Source organism: Danaus plexippus, chromosome 28 (genome assembly GCF_018135715.1).
Source record: "Danaus plexippus chromosome 28, MEX_DaPlex, whole genome shotgun sequence".
Lineage (NCBI taxonomy): Eukaryota > Metazoa > Arthropoda > Insecta > Lepidoptera > Nymphalidae > Danaus > Danaus plexippus.
Window position 1 is genome coordinate 1,344,029 of NC_083556.1, and position 19,415 is coordinate 1,363,443.

General features: G+C 32.2%; 1 protein-coding gene and 1 non-coding gene across 3 annotated transcripts in view; one reads left to right on the forward strand and one right to left on the reverse strand.

The window, feature by feature from the left end:
- Nucleotides 1-19,415, forward strand: part of LOC116776265 (protein daughterless) — a 54,145-nt gene that overhangs the window by 11,465 nt on the left and 23,265 nt on the right. Inside the window, exons 2-3 of one of the 2 annotated variants that reach the window (XM_061525224.1) lie at nucleotides 3,616-3,668; nucleotides 10,493-10,600. In XM_061525224.1, the coding sequence (XP_061381208.1) occupies nucleotides 3,616-3,668; nucleotides 10,493-10,600 (161 nt within the window). The remainder of the gene's footprint in view (nucleotides 1-3,615; nucleotides 3,669-10,492; nucleotides 10,601-19,415) is intronic. The other variant, XM_032669412.2, reaches the window with a different exon arrangement.
- Nucleotides 4,558-4,630, reverse strand: Trnam-cau (transfer RNA methionine (anticodon CAU)). The gene has a single exon. It is a non-coding gene; the product is annotated as a tRNA-Met (tRNA).

Genomic DNA, 19,415 nt, shown 5'->3' on the forward strand with positions numbered 1-19,415 from the left:
CTCTGTATCCAGCTGTTAGACGTAAAAAGCAGAATTAAATTGCGTTAAGGGTATTCGTTAAGATCAATTTCCTTGTCATCCTCTCCGAGATGTTGGTATTAGCTAGTTTGTTACAGTGACGAGATGCCCAGCCTGGATCTCGTATATATTATATACTTTTTAAGAAAATAGTACTTGTATTTTTTATATAAAGTGTGTAGGAGATCCCCAAAATAAGTATAAGTTTTCACGAGCATAATAAAGTATTTATAAGTTAAAATCAAATGAAAAGATTTAAGAAACGTTTAGTTTAATTTAGACAAGGTTGACGGCTTCTGTTGTTTCCTTAATATTCGGGTTAATCTTCATAAAAATCTTAAACAATCGTAGCAAAATCGATAACAAACGGGGTACATTTTTCAACTACCCTCCAAATTACAATATAGTGTTTATCTCGATATGTATTTTTTTTTTAATGTCATCTACTGTACGTAATATATCCCGGCTTCACTCGCGTCGTTTAAACTTCTGTCTGTTTTGAGATGTTCATGTTAAAAATAGCCGGAATGTAAATTGAATGTATCTTAAAGAACTTTAAATTAATGTGACAATCAATCGATTATTACTTATCACATTTTGTTACGTAATAACGGCGTATAGAATGTCAGCAACATAATTCCGATAGCTTTTTATGAGCAGTCTCTGATCCTTTTAACTGGATCCAGGGCAGTCAACAATGAAATAACCCAATTTGTCCCCGTCGAAAAGCGTAGTGAGATCTCGAGGGGAGATTTCGGTGTTATTCTGAATAGTATATGTTAAATTGATTCTCTTATACATTTTACAGATTCCTCACTAAAAGAATAATATTATAGTCTTTCTTTCAATAAATAATTTTACCTGTAAATATAAATTTACAAGTAAAATTATTTAGTGACAAAAGAGATGTGCCTGTTTATACGAAAATAACTACAATTTTACCTTATCCTATATTATTACTTGGTACCAATTTATATATTAATATATTTTATATAATGTGTATCAAGAACAAAATATATTAAATAAATAATAAATATATGAGAGATACCTTTTGGAAGAGATTTAATAAGTTACTAAAAATGTTTGTTCGTCTCGAATTCTTTTAACTCCCATTTTATCTTAATTTTATATGTCTATGTTCGGGAATATGTAAATTTTTTGTACCTAAATATATATACATTTAATTATTTCCTCTTAAATTCTATATAAGTACCCTATCGTTCTCACCATGAAATTTTATACAGTATGGCAAAATTAAACAACACTTCAATGTTATCAATGATACTTGAAAAAGTATAAAAATAAATAACCCTCTGTACGGGGGTTGGAACGAATATTTCCTATGTTTAACCGATAAATTTTAAGGGTCCAGTAATCCATTCTTATAGTACCCGATGACAATTTGCCACACATTAAACGTACTCCACGTCGGTCACAATACGATCGGCACGTGGCGGTTTTTTAAACGCCCGTCTGTCTGCTCACCGGCCTCCGCGTTTTTGTTATAGTAATGACAGATTACATTTGACACGCACCACTGACGTTAATATTAGTCCGCGATACACCCGGTTTTATCGTATGGAAATAATTTGGTCATGTTTAACTTTACAACCAAACTAGACGGAACCCGCGATTTGTGATTGCCGTTTGTTCATGCGCAGTTTTTAGACTAGTATTTGTAAATTTTGTCTTATTATAACATCTAACGATATCGAAGTTTTAACGAAACAATTCTCTTTACGTTTACGTTATTACGTTGTTACGTTTTAATGATCCGTAAAATATTTTAATGAAATTATGAATTACTGAACGCTTCCCAATACCTTAATAACTTTATATTAAATGAATATATAATAATATATGTTTATGTTATTAGTGCTAAAATTCTTAAAAATAAAATTTATGTGATATAAATAATATTGCCTTAATAATAAGACCTTTTTTCTCATATTCGTCCGAATGGAATAAATTTCACTTTTTCAACAACACTTTTAATATTATATAATTTTATAAATCCCATATAAACACCTCAAATGTTGAGATCGTCCAAACGTTCATACTCACCGTACCTAAGTATTGGAGTACGCGGTAAACAATAGTACACACGTTTGTTAAGCGGTCCCCACCACAGATAATAACCTTAATGCGCTTCAAGTATTTTGTTATTATTACGTAATAACATTTTTGTTTTTTTATTCTCATATATAATTTTATCTATATTTAATTAATATTTATTATATTTTTACATATTTTCTTTCAAAAACATTAATTATAGACTGAACCAGAAATCAAAAGGCTGTTCGTAGTTACTTTCCCCTAACTCGGATGACTTGCTAAAGTGTGACAAATCAAATTTAATGCAACAAAATGGAGTCATGTAGAGCATAGGGTGACGTTATGAATTTATATATATATATATATATATATATATATATATATATATTACACACGTAACTATAATTAACTGACCCTGGCTTCTTTTGTCCTGATTCTGATAATTCTTAATGCAATTATAATATCGTTTATATAATTCGTTATCTGACACGTCCGAATATGATCTTATGAAAAAAAAAACAGATAATAATATTTTATACAGACGCTTTTCAAATATAAATAATATATATATATATATATATATATTTACTTACTATACACCCAAGCCAGTATGCGTTAGAAATTTCATATACAAAATGTATTTATATATTTGTATTTATTTATTAATATAATTTTATTATTCTCATCAATTACTCTCGGACGACGTAGTTTTTCAATCGTTCCATACTTAGCAATCAAGTTAATTTTTTCTTTGTATATCTATGTAACAATCAATTATCATGTAATCGGAGTCGATGTCGGAAATTTAACGAAAGCTAGTAAGTATCCTTTATAGCTGTCGGGGGATAAAATGAACAGCGACCCTCGTTATGAGGGCGGAACGCTCGTCCGTCAGCTAGCGAAGCGGGAGCCCTAAGTACTGTGACATCACCGTACTGTTCGTGCTGACTACTGTTTGACGATTTGATGTAAAACTAGGAGTACCCTCACAATATCGTAGTATAGTAAACAGACATCGCGATATACCCTAGGTCGCGGGTTCGGATCCCGCTCGTATCAGCTTAATTTTTATTATTTTTTTATATGAACATCAATTCAAATATTTGCCTTACATTGTTTTAATGATTTATTTAACGTTTATATAACTGATGATGAGTTGTAGGAAGCGCACAGAAAAGTTAACGCTGCGGTTACTAAGTTCTAGATGATATTTCAGTTTTGACTTTCTTTTAAAGGATTTAACGCGCGTTAGATAGGGACCCCTTAAGCCTACACCTGGGTCGCAAGTCCAGGCTCTGTTGAAGCTCCTCTCCCTGCAGGTTGAACCCGGCACCCGAACGGTGAATCTATTGAATGCTGAGAGGTTTCGTCTCGTCTCTCTTAAAACATAACCTTCATTCATTCAGCGTCGGTTAATATTTTAAACAATATAATATGGCATAACACGTCTGAATTTCACAAAGATTGGGGAACATTGAAAAAAATATTATAATAATCTTATTGATTTTAAAATATATATATATTTTTTTTAATTTTTTGCAGTCACAGAAAAAACAGGCTACCAGTCACCATATGGAGGGATGGACAATGGAATGGTGAGTGCACAACTGTTATATACTACATAAGCCATATATATAATTCCTAATCGTTTTTTTTATATACAATAATTAAACTTAATTCATATTAATTCTTATGTACAGTTCGGTAATCGTTGTCTCATACATATCAAACGCTGTATTATGCCAGTTTTTTAATAGCTAACATTATTTTCGATAACTATATTTTAAATAAATATATATTTTCATATAAGGAGTTATATATTTTTGGGATTTTAGATACTGTATTGTAGTTCAACCAAAGGCTTAACAAAAAAATGCCTAAAATACATGTTATATATTTTAACTATTTTGTTCTAAGTGAGTCTCGATTTATATTTAGTATAATACTAGCTTTAAACACCGGTTTTGTCCGTAAAAGTTTTATCACAAGGAAATTTTAATTAAATTTAATATTACGCGCATACTTAAGTGACAAATAAACAGCGGAGATCGTTTAAGGTTGGTCATTGGTTTATGGTAGTATCACACAGAGTATGGACAAACATACAAACATTAATAATATTTTCATTTAGACTAGTCTATCGAAATCTATAAAAAATTAAACTCAAGAAATACAACTCAATGTTAAGCAAACCCGTCTGATTTGGCTAGTGCGCCTATGTGTATCAAATACCATATAGTTTTTTTGACCCAATCCTTGCTGAAATGATTTATTACCGGTTCAAGGCATCTATGGACCCTTAAAAACTAACCCTGCCGTAACCCTTTCTGGTTACGCGGTATTTTTTTTGCTTAAAGTTTTGCAAATCCTGATTTATAGGTCTTCGATTGGGTTTTTGTTTTGATTTGGTTATATATAAATACGCTTTTTCTTAGATTATTTTTAAAAATAAAATATTTGAAAATAAAAGTGGACAAAAATATATGCCCCGGGTGAGGATCGAACTCACGACCTTAAGATTATGAGACTTACGCGCTGCCTACTGCGCCACCGAGGCTTGTGATCATTGAGTGAAATAGGTTAACAGATAGTAAATATAAACATTTACATCAATTAGTTAATTTAAAAGGTATACCTACTTAAGAGTTTTGTTATTAAGAAAAAACTCTAGGCTTACTAATATAATATATTGATAATTTCAATATCAACAATAGAGGTCAAATATATATATATATATGTATTAATTAATTAATATGTAGTCGAAATCGTTGCAACATATTATAACGAAAGTCAGGGTTACAAGCTATGTAATAAAAAAAGACAGTATACCGCCGAAACTACTATCTAGTGAGACAAGCAACGAGGAATGCAACCGGAGAGACAGATGGTCGGACGTGTTTTTCATATATACATACATATATATGTAATAGATAAATATATAGCAGGTATCTTTAATTACAGCTGGACAGATAGTATGTGAAACAAACAAACACACATACATAATATTCTTTATTGAACACCCTTAAATTAACAACCATTAGAATAATAGTAGATAAAAATGTATAAACTTGGCGGCCTTATCGCTAAGGAGCGGTCTCCTCCAGACAACCAACAAGGAAGAGTAGAATATACGTAATAGGTAGTTGACGGGCGTAAACATAAGAGAAATCGTAAAAAAAAAACAAAATAAAATAGTGAACAAGTAACTACTTAATATAAATTTTTTCACACTGGATCTAAAACTAAATAATCTTACATAATATAAGCATATCAAATACGTATATATAATTAATAATTTAAATTAATTACACATAACATGTTAACATTATTGAGCTAGTGAATCTTTAATAAACGCTTAAATGACGTTTCTGACTTCGCAACTTTAATATGTGTAGGAAGTTCAGTCCAAAGTCGAATAGCGGTGACAGTAAATGAATTCGTGTAAAAGAAAGAAGAGTGGGAGGGAACCTTTAGAGTGAAGTTTTGTTTAGAGCGAAGAGAACGATTGTGAGAATCACGAAGAGACTCAAACTGTTCTCTTAAGTAGTATGGAGTTGAAGGATTCAAGAGTATACAGTAAAGAAGGGAGGGGATGTAAGTGTTCCTACGGAAACGGATAGGTAGCTGCTTTAATTTTCTGCGAAAATTAGATATACGGTCATATTTCGGAAGTCCGTAAATAAAACAAATAGAAAGGTTTTGAAGGCGTTCTAGTTTCGTTGATTGTTCTTCTTTAATATCCGGGTAGCAAGTGTCTGCGTAGTCTAAAATAGGAAGAAGAAGAGATTGAGCTAAGGCAGTTATGGAAGATATTTCAAGAAAATTACGAAGTCTTCTTAAGGAACGACTACGGAAGTTAGTACAGTTGCAGACAACCGTGATATAAGTTTGGAGCTTCCAAGTAGAATTACTTGGTTCATGTTGGTATTGATTTTAAGGCAGAAATAATTACTCCATTTGGAAATACGTTTCAGGTCCTCATTAACCAGGTTAATGTTATTGGAAAGATCAGTGAGATTTCATTGCCGATATATCTGAAGATCGTCAGTATACAGGTGGTATAAGAAGTAATATTTGAGCGAACTGTGTTGATAAACACTGAAAATAACAGAGGAGGCAACACGCCACCTTGCGGTACACCAGCATTGACATAATTCCAGTCCTGAATACATGTCATTAAACCGGACACGTACGTTGTCAGCGGCCATGCAAGTAGCTGTGAAACCAACCAATGACTGACAGAGATGTGTGAGTGAGAGTGAGAATACAATATTGCTAGAAAGATATCGAAGTCCACGGTATTAAAGGCGTTGCTAAAATCAAGCAATGTTAATACCGTAACTTGTCGGTTATCCGTGCCTGATCTGATGTCTTCAAAAATTTTAATCAGAGCAGTCCTCGTACTGTGACCAGATCGGAAGCTGGGTGGAAATTAGTTGACAGATTGTGCTTCGAAAGGAAAAGGCTTAATTGGGAGTGAACCAGACGCTCGTGCATATTTGATGGAAAAGGAAGAATGGGTATTGGCCGGAAATCGGCAGAACAAATCAAAATATATTTTGTAGCGAGTGTAATACTGAAGGCTTCTTTTCAGAAAGCAAGGAATTGATACGTAATTATTGAGTTATTAAATATAGAAATGATAATAGGGAGTAGGAGATCTAGAATGGGTAGGATCATTTTACGACTAATGGTATTAGAACCAATTGCATCGGAGCCTACAGATAAAATATTTTTCTCAACATAACATTAAAAAAATTGTCGCAAGGATAGAAATGGAGAAATTGAATGTTTGCTGACGTTAAATAAGTTACGAGTCGTGGCTTCGTACCGTCACCAATTGAAGCAGAAGAAGAGGAGTGTTGATTGAGACTATTCAAGTCAGTATTGGAGTATAGAAGGCAAGGTTGTTACATATATTATTACGTCCAATTCCAAGGGTTATGAGAAACTTCCTCACCCTAGATGTGTCTTTTTCCTCAACAACAGAATTGTAAATGTGGCGTCGTTAATTACTTCTATGTGACCTGTTGCAGCGATTTAGAATACCGAGATAAACCTCCCTGTTATTATGGGAGGGGTTGTTTTGTAACTTTATTTTAGCTCTAATCTTACTGATTTCTAGCTTCTTAATATCATCAGTTAACCAGGAAGTAGGAGGGTACTTCATGCGGCCTGGAAGAACTGGTACGTGAAAACCATAAAATTGTATCAGAAGGGAATTGAAGATAGTCACCTGATCATCAATGGTTTCTTGACGGAAGCCAATTAATATTTGAGGAATCAGTCCCTTACTGTGATAGATCCATCCCAGAAAAGTTGCGTGGGTAAAGAGTTTTAGTACTAAACTTGGGAGGATCTTATATGAAAGATAAAGAAGATCGTGGTAAGAAAAAGTCAATGTGGGGTACTGACCATGTTTTTCAATGAGATCCAAGGAGGAGTCGAAGATAGGATCCAATAGTGAAGGAGAACAACCTGGCGCATGATGAGTCGGTAATAATGGAATAATGTGTAGTAAAGGCATAAAAGAATTTTAGGCCGTTTTGTATTAAATGATAGCCAGGTAAAGTGTAGGCCACGGAAGGGGGTGACGGTTTTAAGCCGGATTCAGAAATTAAGATGGCATGAATATTATTATTTATAAATGTTGAAAGCATGTCCGGGAAGTGGACAGGAATACTCTGGGCATTAATATGGATGCAATTAAAATTTTTAATATAATTGAAAAAAAAAGGATCAAGGTTTTCATTTAAAGAAGGGATACTTTCAAAACTGTTACTACTGTTTGCTATATCGTTTGATACTGAAGAACGCGAGAGGAAAAAGGCAATATCCTGGTGAACTCTCATAGGGTGAATAATGAAAATAAAAACAAAAAGACGAATCCTAGTAACTATAAGAGTAACTTAATATAAATCAAGAAATTAGTTGATACAAACACACCAGAATACAAAATTTAGTAAGGCACGAAATAATAATAAAAAATAACCAATACCATAACTAATGTTATAAAAATAAATTAATCACAAAATATAAAATAAGTACCGAAAAGAAACAAAACGCAAAGAAAATTCAACATTCTAAAAATTAATAATAACTATATCCTAGAATCTAAAGCCGAACGGCAATAATTAAAATAAACACATTAAGAGATGGAGGTAGGACGAAAAATACTAATTGGATATACAGAGCTAACTCACAGAAACATAACACATTCCTTTGAAGGAACTACTTTTTATTAGACGTTTAGATCGCTGTGTAGTTTTCCCGTTCCAATTTTTATTGTGAGCGCTGGCGTTCTGTTCCTTGGTAGAAGAAGGACAGTTTAAAGTGCTAACATCAGACAAACATCCGTCGGGCAGTAGGATATTAGTGATACCATTTCGAGTCCAGCGTTTACTAATTCCAAAGCGTTGGCGGGCTTCTGTAACAGCTCTATGTCTTAATTTTGTTAAGAATTCAGATTGTGTAATACTAGAACCCCTAGCCTATTTTTAGCGAACCAAACCTTATCTCTCACATTTGTGTGATGCCATGGTGTCCTCTGATGTATCTTCGGGTATTCCATGGATAAGTATTACCTTGCCTCTTCTCATTTCCTCTCTGTCGATTTCTTTGACGATAAAATCCACCTGAGATTGTAAGGTTTGAAGAGCGGTCAGTATGAAGGTCTTAAGATTCCGCTGGGCTCATTCATTCTGGTATTGATAATTACGCTCAGAGCAGTTAAAGATTCTTTAATGAAATCCGCAGTGCTAACTATACAATGATGGAAAGTGTTATATATTTAAGTGAAGTGCAAGTTTAAAATCAATTATAATGAACAGCTGTTTTGAAACAATGTTGACAAATTCACATCTACCCACCATGATACATACATCAATGAATATTATTCTGTCATAATATTTGAACAAAAACATCACTAATAGATATCATATCAAGTAATGACAACTGTGCATATATATATTATTCTGTGATATATTCGCAGATTCTGAAATTATCTGTATATCCCTTAACCAGTTCAACTTAAAATCATAAAAAAAAAAAATTTTTTTTTTTTTATAAAATCCATTGCAAGTCGCCTCTTAGATAATTAATAATAAGTTATATCTGTATTTTCAATAAATTATCTCTTCATTTATACATTTTCCCTATAACTGCTAACTATCAAAATTTCTATTGGACTCACTCGAACAAGACTTCATGCATCTTATTACTTTTATATTTTATTTTTTCTTTTCCTGTATATATATATATATATGTCATGTTATCATAGACCAATAAAGTCGCTGATAGATAGACGTATGTACTAATTTAAACAATTATCCTGAACAACTCGGCGTATACGAGGCAGGTACAATCCTGCACTGAATTGTCCTATTTAGGTACCCCCTAATACAAAAGGGTGGGGGGTTAGCTTGAGAGGGAGGGGCAGGGGGAGGAAGTACTGTCTTTAATACCGTAGGTACAGTCGGGTGGGGAAGCGCTTTATAATTAGTATAATTGTGCATCACAGCTACAATTATAAACCTTAGAAATGTAATTGTCGGTTATGAAAAACCGATTTCTGTTTCGAATGACTGAAATATAAATAAATTATTATTAATGGAATCGGACATTACTTTCTTATAATAGTCTTGTTCCTCCTTATCCGTTGTATTTAGAATGTAATAAATGTATATATATATATGTATAAATTTATATATATTTAAACACTTGTGTGTGTGACAGTCCAGAGACATTAAGTCGGCTATAAAACTGAAGACGCTCAGCGGAGTTAATACAAACACATACACATGTATAGTGTACATTACGAGATACATGTGTGTGAGTGTAATGTCACTTACATATACATACATACATATATATAATATATAAGTATATATCTTTTACACTTCTGTTGAGAAACTGACCCCTCTGTATTAGAAATACATTTAAATAACTGAATCTATGTATCTTCGATCGAACTTCTTCGAAATCGGTTAATGAAAAAAACCGCTAAAACATAAAATATCTTATAATATCTATATAATTACGTTGTAGTTTTTCTTTACTATCCTCCACGACGCGTAATGAAGAAGTATCCTTACGATGGCAATAAAAGTTATACAGGGAGAGTGCTAGGAATAAATGTTACCCAAAAGAGGGTCAGCAACTCAGCGCTCACTAACACTGGCCTCGGTTGAGTGGACTCGAACTATTATATATGAGGCGTATTGACTAATATTAAACTACCCACAATTATTCTTAAACATAAAAACTCTTGAGGACGTTAATGTAATTGATAGATATTTTTTTTATTTTGGTAACTTTGTATATTATTATGTCCTGGAAGGGATAGTGATTATGAAATGTGTGTATATATATATGTATTGTGGTGTCCCATCGTTTTGATAAACCTTGTATGTGACGTCAGTACGGCGTGGCGGCGACCTCCTGCGCCGCTGTCAACGGCCACCACCAGCCTGATAGGCGGCACAGTCACCACCAACACCACCAGCACGCGGACGTACCACCTCAATGGGTGAGACTTTGTTAGCGGAATGCCAGCAGGCGTCTAGCGTCTAGTAGTGTGTTGTTTGAACTACTGTTGTGCCGCTGGTGCGCTCGTGTTGCAATTTGTCGCTTATATATTTGTGGTTTTTTTTTTGGTTTGGTTTGGTTTTTGTTGGTTGTGTTATGTATTCGGTTGTTGTATTTTTTTTTTTGTTAATCCGAAGGTCACACCTTAATAATGACCTGGATATTTATTTTGGATGGTTCTAATAGTATTTTGTATGTCATGGCTTGTTAGTTTTCGCATCCGAATTTTATATAACATTAGTTGTGTCTATGGAATTATCTTTTTGTTTTAACCATAAAATTTGAGGTTTTATATAAAGAATGTATCCGAAGTCATAGCAGATTTAAGGCTACAAAATTATATGAATCAAAATTGACCCTTATTGTAAAAATAATGAATGTTGTACAGTGGACTATATGAAACAGTTTCTAACGTTTGTCTTAAAATTAAAAGATAGTTGATAAAAAGAGGGTTTAAACAAATAGGCCTATATAAATTTCTAATAGATTTTTTTTTTACACAAAACATAAACGACAACTGAGTGTTCGTTGAATCGTAATTACATTGTGTTCAAAGACAAACTTAAAATAATATAAATAATATGATAAATATAATTAAATGATATAAAGCAATTAATAACAAGGAAGTTTTACAAATGTGCTATCTCTACGTGCCGTATCTTGTAGATGTACATCTTTGTATTGGGCACGTTTCCATTCTTCGTCGGAGTCGATCTAGCCGGTACAGTATACCAACAATAATAATAATTTTGTATGTAGGTATTACGAAATTATATTTTAATCAACACGCTTCTAACAAGTAGATTGACGTCACACGCCTACGATTCATTTTTGGATTGTTTTTGTTTTTTTTCATATATCCTTAGTAATTTAATGCATGTTAAAATAAAGTTGTTTAGTTGTATTTTTTTTTTTAGATATCCCCATATAACGAAATTTTTGTCACGAAATTGTTTCTGTGGAGAGAGTAGATGTGAAGATGTGTACAAAAAAAAATTGCTTATCACATCACAATTTATACGCATATATATATATATATATATATATATATATATATATATATAGAGTTGGTTAAAATATTCTTCTGTCTGTATTTCTCAAATGCATTTCATTAGATCGAACATCTTAAATGAGAAATAAATTTGACTGTGATGCATTAAAATTACCAGAACCCGATTTAGTTTGTTATTTTAATTCATATGTTTGATTTAGAAGCGGAATTTGAATGTAGATCAAAATTTGGGATAGTTTTTATCAATGGGTAACCCCCGGGGATCATTATTTAAACCGTTAATGTTTTTTTTATCTACATCATAGGTTATTTCTTCCAAAACAAATGATAAATTTATAAATTAACAATTAACTAATATAGATTTTAAATACAACTTAAGTAATTATAACTTTACAACTATGCGAGAAGAGATTTTTTCGTAAATTGTCTTCATACACAACACGTGTTGAAATTGTTGAAACAATTAAATATTTGTTTGTAACGATACTAACAAAAGCGATGACTTTTTTATTAATTGATTAATATTTTTTTTGTTCAGGTCAATTATATAATATATAGTACATACCTCGATTATTTTAGACCTGTGAATAATGAGATATAAGACATTCGCGAGTTTTATTCATTTAAATGAAACTAATATATTATCGGATATTACTACGCGGATTTTATTATTTTAAAACTACGAGATCTCGTCTGCTCGTGATCACGGTCGCTGAAAAGTAACCGAAACGTCGGGATTATGTAGTTTTAAAATAATAAAATTCGCGTAGTATATAAAAAATATATTAGTTTCATTTAAACCTGTGAATCCAAATAGTCTCGTCGAGATTTATATATGTAAGAACATTTTAAATAGATATTAAAGTCGCTAATTGATACAGAATATGTGATGTGAACTTTAAACCGTTGCCATTAGGAGTCAAAATATTTTTTTTTGTCATTTAGGTCAATCAATATCTTTAAAAAAAATTATCTAAACCATGCCTTCCATATATTCTTGTACGAGCGCAAGGTGTGCTGTAGATGGTACGAGATTTGTCTTAAACTATCTCTAAAATTAAGATGCTGGTAGTTTTCTCGAGTTTATATATCGATGTCATTATAATATTTACGAAATATAATTGATATAACATACATATTTATTATTCAGTTCAAATATATATATAATATAAATATATATATAAAAATAGTGTGATTCATAATCACGAATATTGAGATAAGTTAAATTATATATTAAATGTTATATATTTAATATACAATATTAATATATTATAATTAAATTATATATAAAATAATGATGAAACTGTTTTATATATTTTATTTAATTCTAATAGTTTTTTTTTTTATCGATATATATCAATATCTGCCTGTGACAAACATCTTAGTACTGATTGAAAACTGCTTACTAAGTTAATATCACACTGCATACTACGAGTTAAGAGTTTTTCATTGAAAATTTTTGACGCATCACATTATTAAGGTACTTCATTTAATATCAAACGAAAAACGTATAGTGTGTAATGTGACGGTGCAAACTTTGATTAAGTAGGAATGCTAGTGGGTGCTAGAGAATGGCTTCGAGAGACAATATCAAAAAGTATTTTTCTATATTTAAAAAGACGAAGTTTACTTTAAAATAAAATTTAATAAAAATTCCATTGTATTGAATATTTGTATGGTCTATTTGATGGTTGAAAGTAGTTAGTACGTCTCTAGAAATAATAAATGTAGGTATATGAAGTTGATCATAAGGAATATATACACTGGACCTGTAGACTTTTAAACATTTTACTATATATAAATTGGAAAGTAAATGCAAATAAAATAATATTTTTGTGATCATATTTTTATACAATAAATATATTATTATAATAATATTTATTGAATCGTTTTTAAAACCGTCCTGTATGTAAAGCGCCTTAGTCCACCCTCGCCAGTGTGAGTGAGACGGTGTGTTGAGTTGGGGTGCGCGGGCGACCCCATGACATGCTTCATGTGTTCATAAATAACTATAGCAATACAAAAATACCATAATAATACGTATGACTATATATATAAAGACTTATTATCGCTTGCGTATTATAAAATGAGTTCCAGTGATCTACTGGCTGGGGTGATGAGATTAAATAATATATATACATATATATTTTGATATAACTTCCATGACTTTTTTTTATGATAATTTGAAAGTTTATTGTGGATTAAGGTTTGACGGAAGCTTTTTTTTCGTACTAATCGATAAGTTATACTTTATATGTTATAAATATATATATATAATCGGCAATATCTTTTTGGTGTAAATTAATTGATATTGTATTATTTTTATTTTGTTCAGAAATTAAAAAACAAATAAAGATTGGTGTACATTTGTAAAGTATGTGTATTTTTGATTTTAACTCGGCTGTATCTGGTTAACACTATCACATATATATCTTCTAAATATATTTCTTTGAATTTTCCTAAGTATTTATTGAAATAAAAACGAAATGGAAAATAAAATTCAATTAATAAATGTGAATTCTTCGTCAATAGTTCAAGCCATCAGAGACTTGTCAATTGTACACTGCACTATGTACTGTGCAAGTGAACAGCAAGTTCTACCTGACTCAATGTTAGAGAGGGATGGATATATACATCAAATATATTAGAGCGAGCAAGACGGAGACACGACAGATGTTCTCGTATGAAAGTATGCGGGTTTTGTGTTTTTTTTTTTTAAATTTCGAATTTCGAAAGGTAGCTTAGGGTTGGCGACGCTTCCTGCCAGTCCGTGGGAAACGATGACACCAGAAATATAACATTATCTATGTGCTGTTTGTTTTTCGCGCCTTTACACTGTAACAGATGTTTTATTATCTGTGTCGGAGAATTCGCCAAATAGGATTACTAACAGTTGTTTTGTATTCTGGAACTGTTTTATTATCTTTTGTCATTATTACTTATTTTAATAATCCATGCTTTTTAATAATAGATGAGCACGCCTAGTTAATGTTCCGTGACTTTCTTTATGTATATAAGTTTATTATTTCAAACATAGTACACAATATTTTCATACCGATAGTAATAAATACATTCGCATTCGGAAACGGAACGGTGTTAGATGCGTGCGCGCATCCAATTTTGATTTTTTGCTATAAGGGTGCCTCTCAACAATCCCATACTCCATCCCTCTCAATCCCGTACATCCTGAATATCCCCGTCCCAGTCTGCGGGGGTGCTCGGGGGTGTCCGGGGGTGTCACCCGCCAGATGTTCCGCGCTTCTCCATATTTTTTTTATCCCTTTACGTTCGTTCCGAACAATGGCGGTGTAAGATTGAAGGCATATGTTCGGACCAGGTATAGCCTTGACGCTCACGATTTATATTTTCGGTCCCTTTATTAGTTTTAAAGTAAAATCTCTTTGTGAGTCTTAGTCTATCTGTATGTTTAAAGAGGTTCTATTCTAAGGTAAAACGTTCATAGTCGAATGACTGGATATGTTAAATGACTGTCTTTATTAATATATTATATTATAATAGTGTTTCAAATTAAATTTTAAAATATATTAATTGTGATTCCAGCGACAGAATTTAAGTTAAACGTTAAGAAATTAATTTAAATGTATCGAAAGATAAAATTCTAATGATATATATATATATATATATATATATATATATATATATATATATATATATATATATATATATATATATATATATATAAAGTTATGTAGTTAAATGTATGAATATAATATATATTTTAAGTTCTTGTATTACATATAACACGTTTATAATTGAATATATAATACGTTACGAGCTCCTCCCTTATATAGTATTATTAATTTTATTTTTAAAGTTTTCGATGTTTTGCGTGACCAACATACACACAGGTTAGTAGTGCTATAAACGTATAACCTGACTTCTCTTGTTCACAGGTAAGTGTCCAGCAGTTCCAGGTGCAGAGTTAGTCGTGAGTTTAAATCTCAAATGAGTTACTATATGTATAAAATATACATCTTGCTATCTAATATATAACCTAAGCGTTAGGATTTTAAGACGAACACTAACCCTTAGTTTACACTATACTAAATACGTAGCGTTAATAGTTTTTCATTAATAATTCTTATCACATACTTTTAACGTATATTATTAATGAAAACGAGAAATGCTTCGTATGTAGTGTTCCCAAAACTGATCCTAAGCGTACTTGATGCGTTTTAATTTGAATATAAATTTTTCGTTCCGTATCATTTTCTAAATTTTCGTGACTTTCTTTGAGTTTTTAATCATAAAATTAATAGCTATATGTTTTTATAAAAAATATAATACTATGGTATGGAATCTCTAAACATGGTAACGTTCGTTACTTGTACTAAGGGTTCATTGACCCCCCAAAATATATTAATTGAATGTAAAATATATATAAATATTACCATTATAATTAATTGTATCAAACATTTGTATAAATTGATCTGATATTTTCACTGCCCTCAATTCGTAGATAAAATTTATTTAAGACTTTTTTTTTTGTAACTTTTGACGAAATTTAGATTAAGTGAAACTAATACTATCGGATTAACCAAGAGACGAGACGTGTTACATTTTACCTGCCCGTGATCACGGCTGATGCAATGTAACGAAAGGAAAGTAATTATGAACTCGTAGTACATACGAAAATATTAGTTTTGTTTGGAAGAATACTCGCGTAAGTATTGGATCTCTCGTCTCATGATATATATTTTTTCTTCTTAATCAATCGATCTTTATTATAATGAGACTAACAGTGATCTATATTATAACATATATATATTTAAAAGTTCATTGACTTGTAACATTTTTTTTTTTTTTTTTAAATAAATATGAAAAAATATGACACTTATAAAAAATATGTTTTAATATAACAAAAGATATTAATATATATCTTTGATATAAAATAGACCAATAACGATCCACAATCAGATATGTGTACATTAAATCGTCAGCAAATATTGTGTGACAAACACACGTACACATTAACAGGCGACGCGTGGCCGATGGTTAAATGTTTGATAACTTATCACTCGATGAGTTGAAAAAATACTGTGTAATTTTAATCTTATGTGAGGATATAAAATAAAATTAATATTTGTTATTTTATTGAGAATATTTAATAATCATATACATGTACGTGTCCAATTAAAATATTATATAAGCATAATATATTATAAAAGCGGAATGTTTGTATCGAAATTAGTTAAAATATGCTTGTAACTTAATACGTCGATGGTCCGTGCATACAAATGTCCTTATTACATTGACTTTGATATGTATGATAGACGTCTCCGCTACCATCGGTTCTCACGGGTCACTATCAACACCACGTCACTGATCCTATCTTTCCATACATTACCATTGATGAATACGGAAACTAATGCGGTCCAAGGAAATTACCCTGAGGAGCCTGCGTTATAAAGCATGATAAGGCTTTCTTATATCATGTACGGATAACTAAATGGAATATAAATTATCATCACATACATATACAGCCTCCCATACTCTCATCAAATGTCACTCACATCTCGCTTTATAAAAAAAGTAAAGTAGTAGCGGATATGTAAATATTAGGACCAGGTGTTCGACTTTATACTGACCCCTGGAGGTACAACCGGTCACATGAAGTAAGCTATCAAGGGTCTCTATAAACGGACGATTGTCTCATACAGATCCCACCGCGGAACATTAAAATATATGTGGTCTAATGATATACGTATGATATATATATATATATATATATATATATTGAATGTTACAAAACACATTAAGTTAATTGATCTTGAGATTTAAATAAAAATGTGTGACGCTATACGGTAGTCGTGTGACGGCGGGCGTTGTAGTGGCAGGTGGACTGTTTGAGATATCATGACGTGATTTGGGAAATTTCTAAGTCGTTGACATGAAGAAACATCAAAAAGTAACAAACACAAAGATCAGCTGATTCATATAACCCACGCTGTTATATTAAATCATTTAGAAAACGTTATTTCAAATAAATTCTCATACGCGAGTACATGCGCGTGCGCATCCTGTATAATAAAAAAATACAGAGGAATAAAATCGCTCTCAAACCCTTCGTAGGAGAGCACGCAACCTAATAAAACGTATTCAAATTATACAAAAGAACCGGGGAAGTTAGGAGTCAGAGCAATTTCAACTTTAACTTCACCCAATAAGATAGGGATTAATGTTTTGTCGTTTTATTTACAGGGAATTATAAACCCTGGAATTAAACAGGGTTCTGTGTTGCACATAACATAAGACTCGATTTTAGTTTTTTGTCAAATCTGAAGTATCCTGTTAATCACTGTGGATGAGACGCCTGGGACACCTCGTGGGTCAGGTGACGTGGTATTTCAAGATTTCGCCATCAGCAACATATTAGATTATACGAACAGCTGGTGTAGAATTATGAAATGTATGGCTGGCTATAATGAGAACGATAATATATATAATACTTAATTATTCGAAATATAAAGTGCGGTGAAGGGATTTCATTGTCACTGACATATAATTTGTACGTATTACTGGATAAAATAATTACACAAATGGACCCCACTCTCACTCGAGGGTACCCTCGCGATTTTTATCCCATGAAAGCCGGCGAGTTGAACGACCGCTTAGTAAAGGATGGGATTGTATGGGATATAGGACCGCGGCTGTGGGGGTATTGTAACAAGAGGTGCGCCGGCGCACGCGACGCGTTCCCAAAAAAACGGGCCCCTCTAAAGACTTCCCTATTCACGAGTTCAGCTCCGTCTCTTGATTGAATTTCAATAGTATGGTTTTCTTTGGATCTTTTCTTGCGTTTTTTGGGTCGACTTTTACTTTTTTAATTCTCTTGGTTCTTTTCATGTTTATAATATATATTTTGCATATACGATACGATACGTATATCGATGTTTCTGTATATATAGAATCTATAAGTGATGGGTAAGTCATGTTTGTTTTTAACACTTAAAGAACTGTAACAATGCGTTCATTCCCCTCGTAACCCATCTCCACGACATGGTCAACGACTCTATGGGCAAATAGAATTCCATGAGGGGTAGATAAGACCCCCCCCTCGTTGGACACCTGCGCAAATCTACATACGTGTTCTCGAAACCGGTCAAGTGCGTTCAAATATTTTAAGTTTTTTTTTTCTTAATATCATTGAATCTATAACACAAAAGTTCGTGATATTCGTCAGATAGTTTCTCTATCGTCTAAATTCTCCGACTCTTATAATCAACCGTCCCGAAACTTCTAAGAGACGTGAGATGCTGAGCCAATAATATTAACTATCAATGTAGAACAAGAAACCAGATACGAACCGATTTAAATATTTAATGTGAAATAATTAATTTTATTATATGTACGATCGGGTCCGTGTTGAGTTTAAGGAAAACGCTGCCACCTGCGTGAATCACTAGTCAGGTATATCGACGCACGCGCCGCGACAGATGTTCCCGATCGGCTCACATCGGACAACATCGGATGGAATCGGATAAACTCGGATGGCGTCGGAACTTTGATGGCAATGTAGCTGTTTGGATGACCAAAATGAACTCTATACTGTCAGTTTAAAGTTATGGTGAGGTTCAGTGATGCTTTGAAAGACTGAAGTCTCCACTGATCAAGTTTGTCTGATGGAGACAAGAGATGTAAGCTTGCCTACTGGCTAGCAGTGTTGTGTTGACCTTAATATTAAGGGATTCGTGCCTTCCATAGAGCGCCGTACATTATAAAG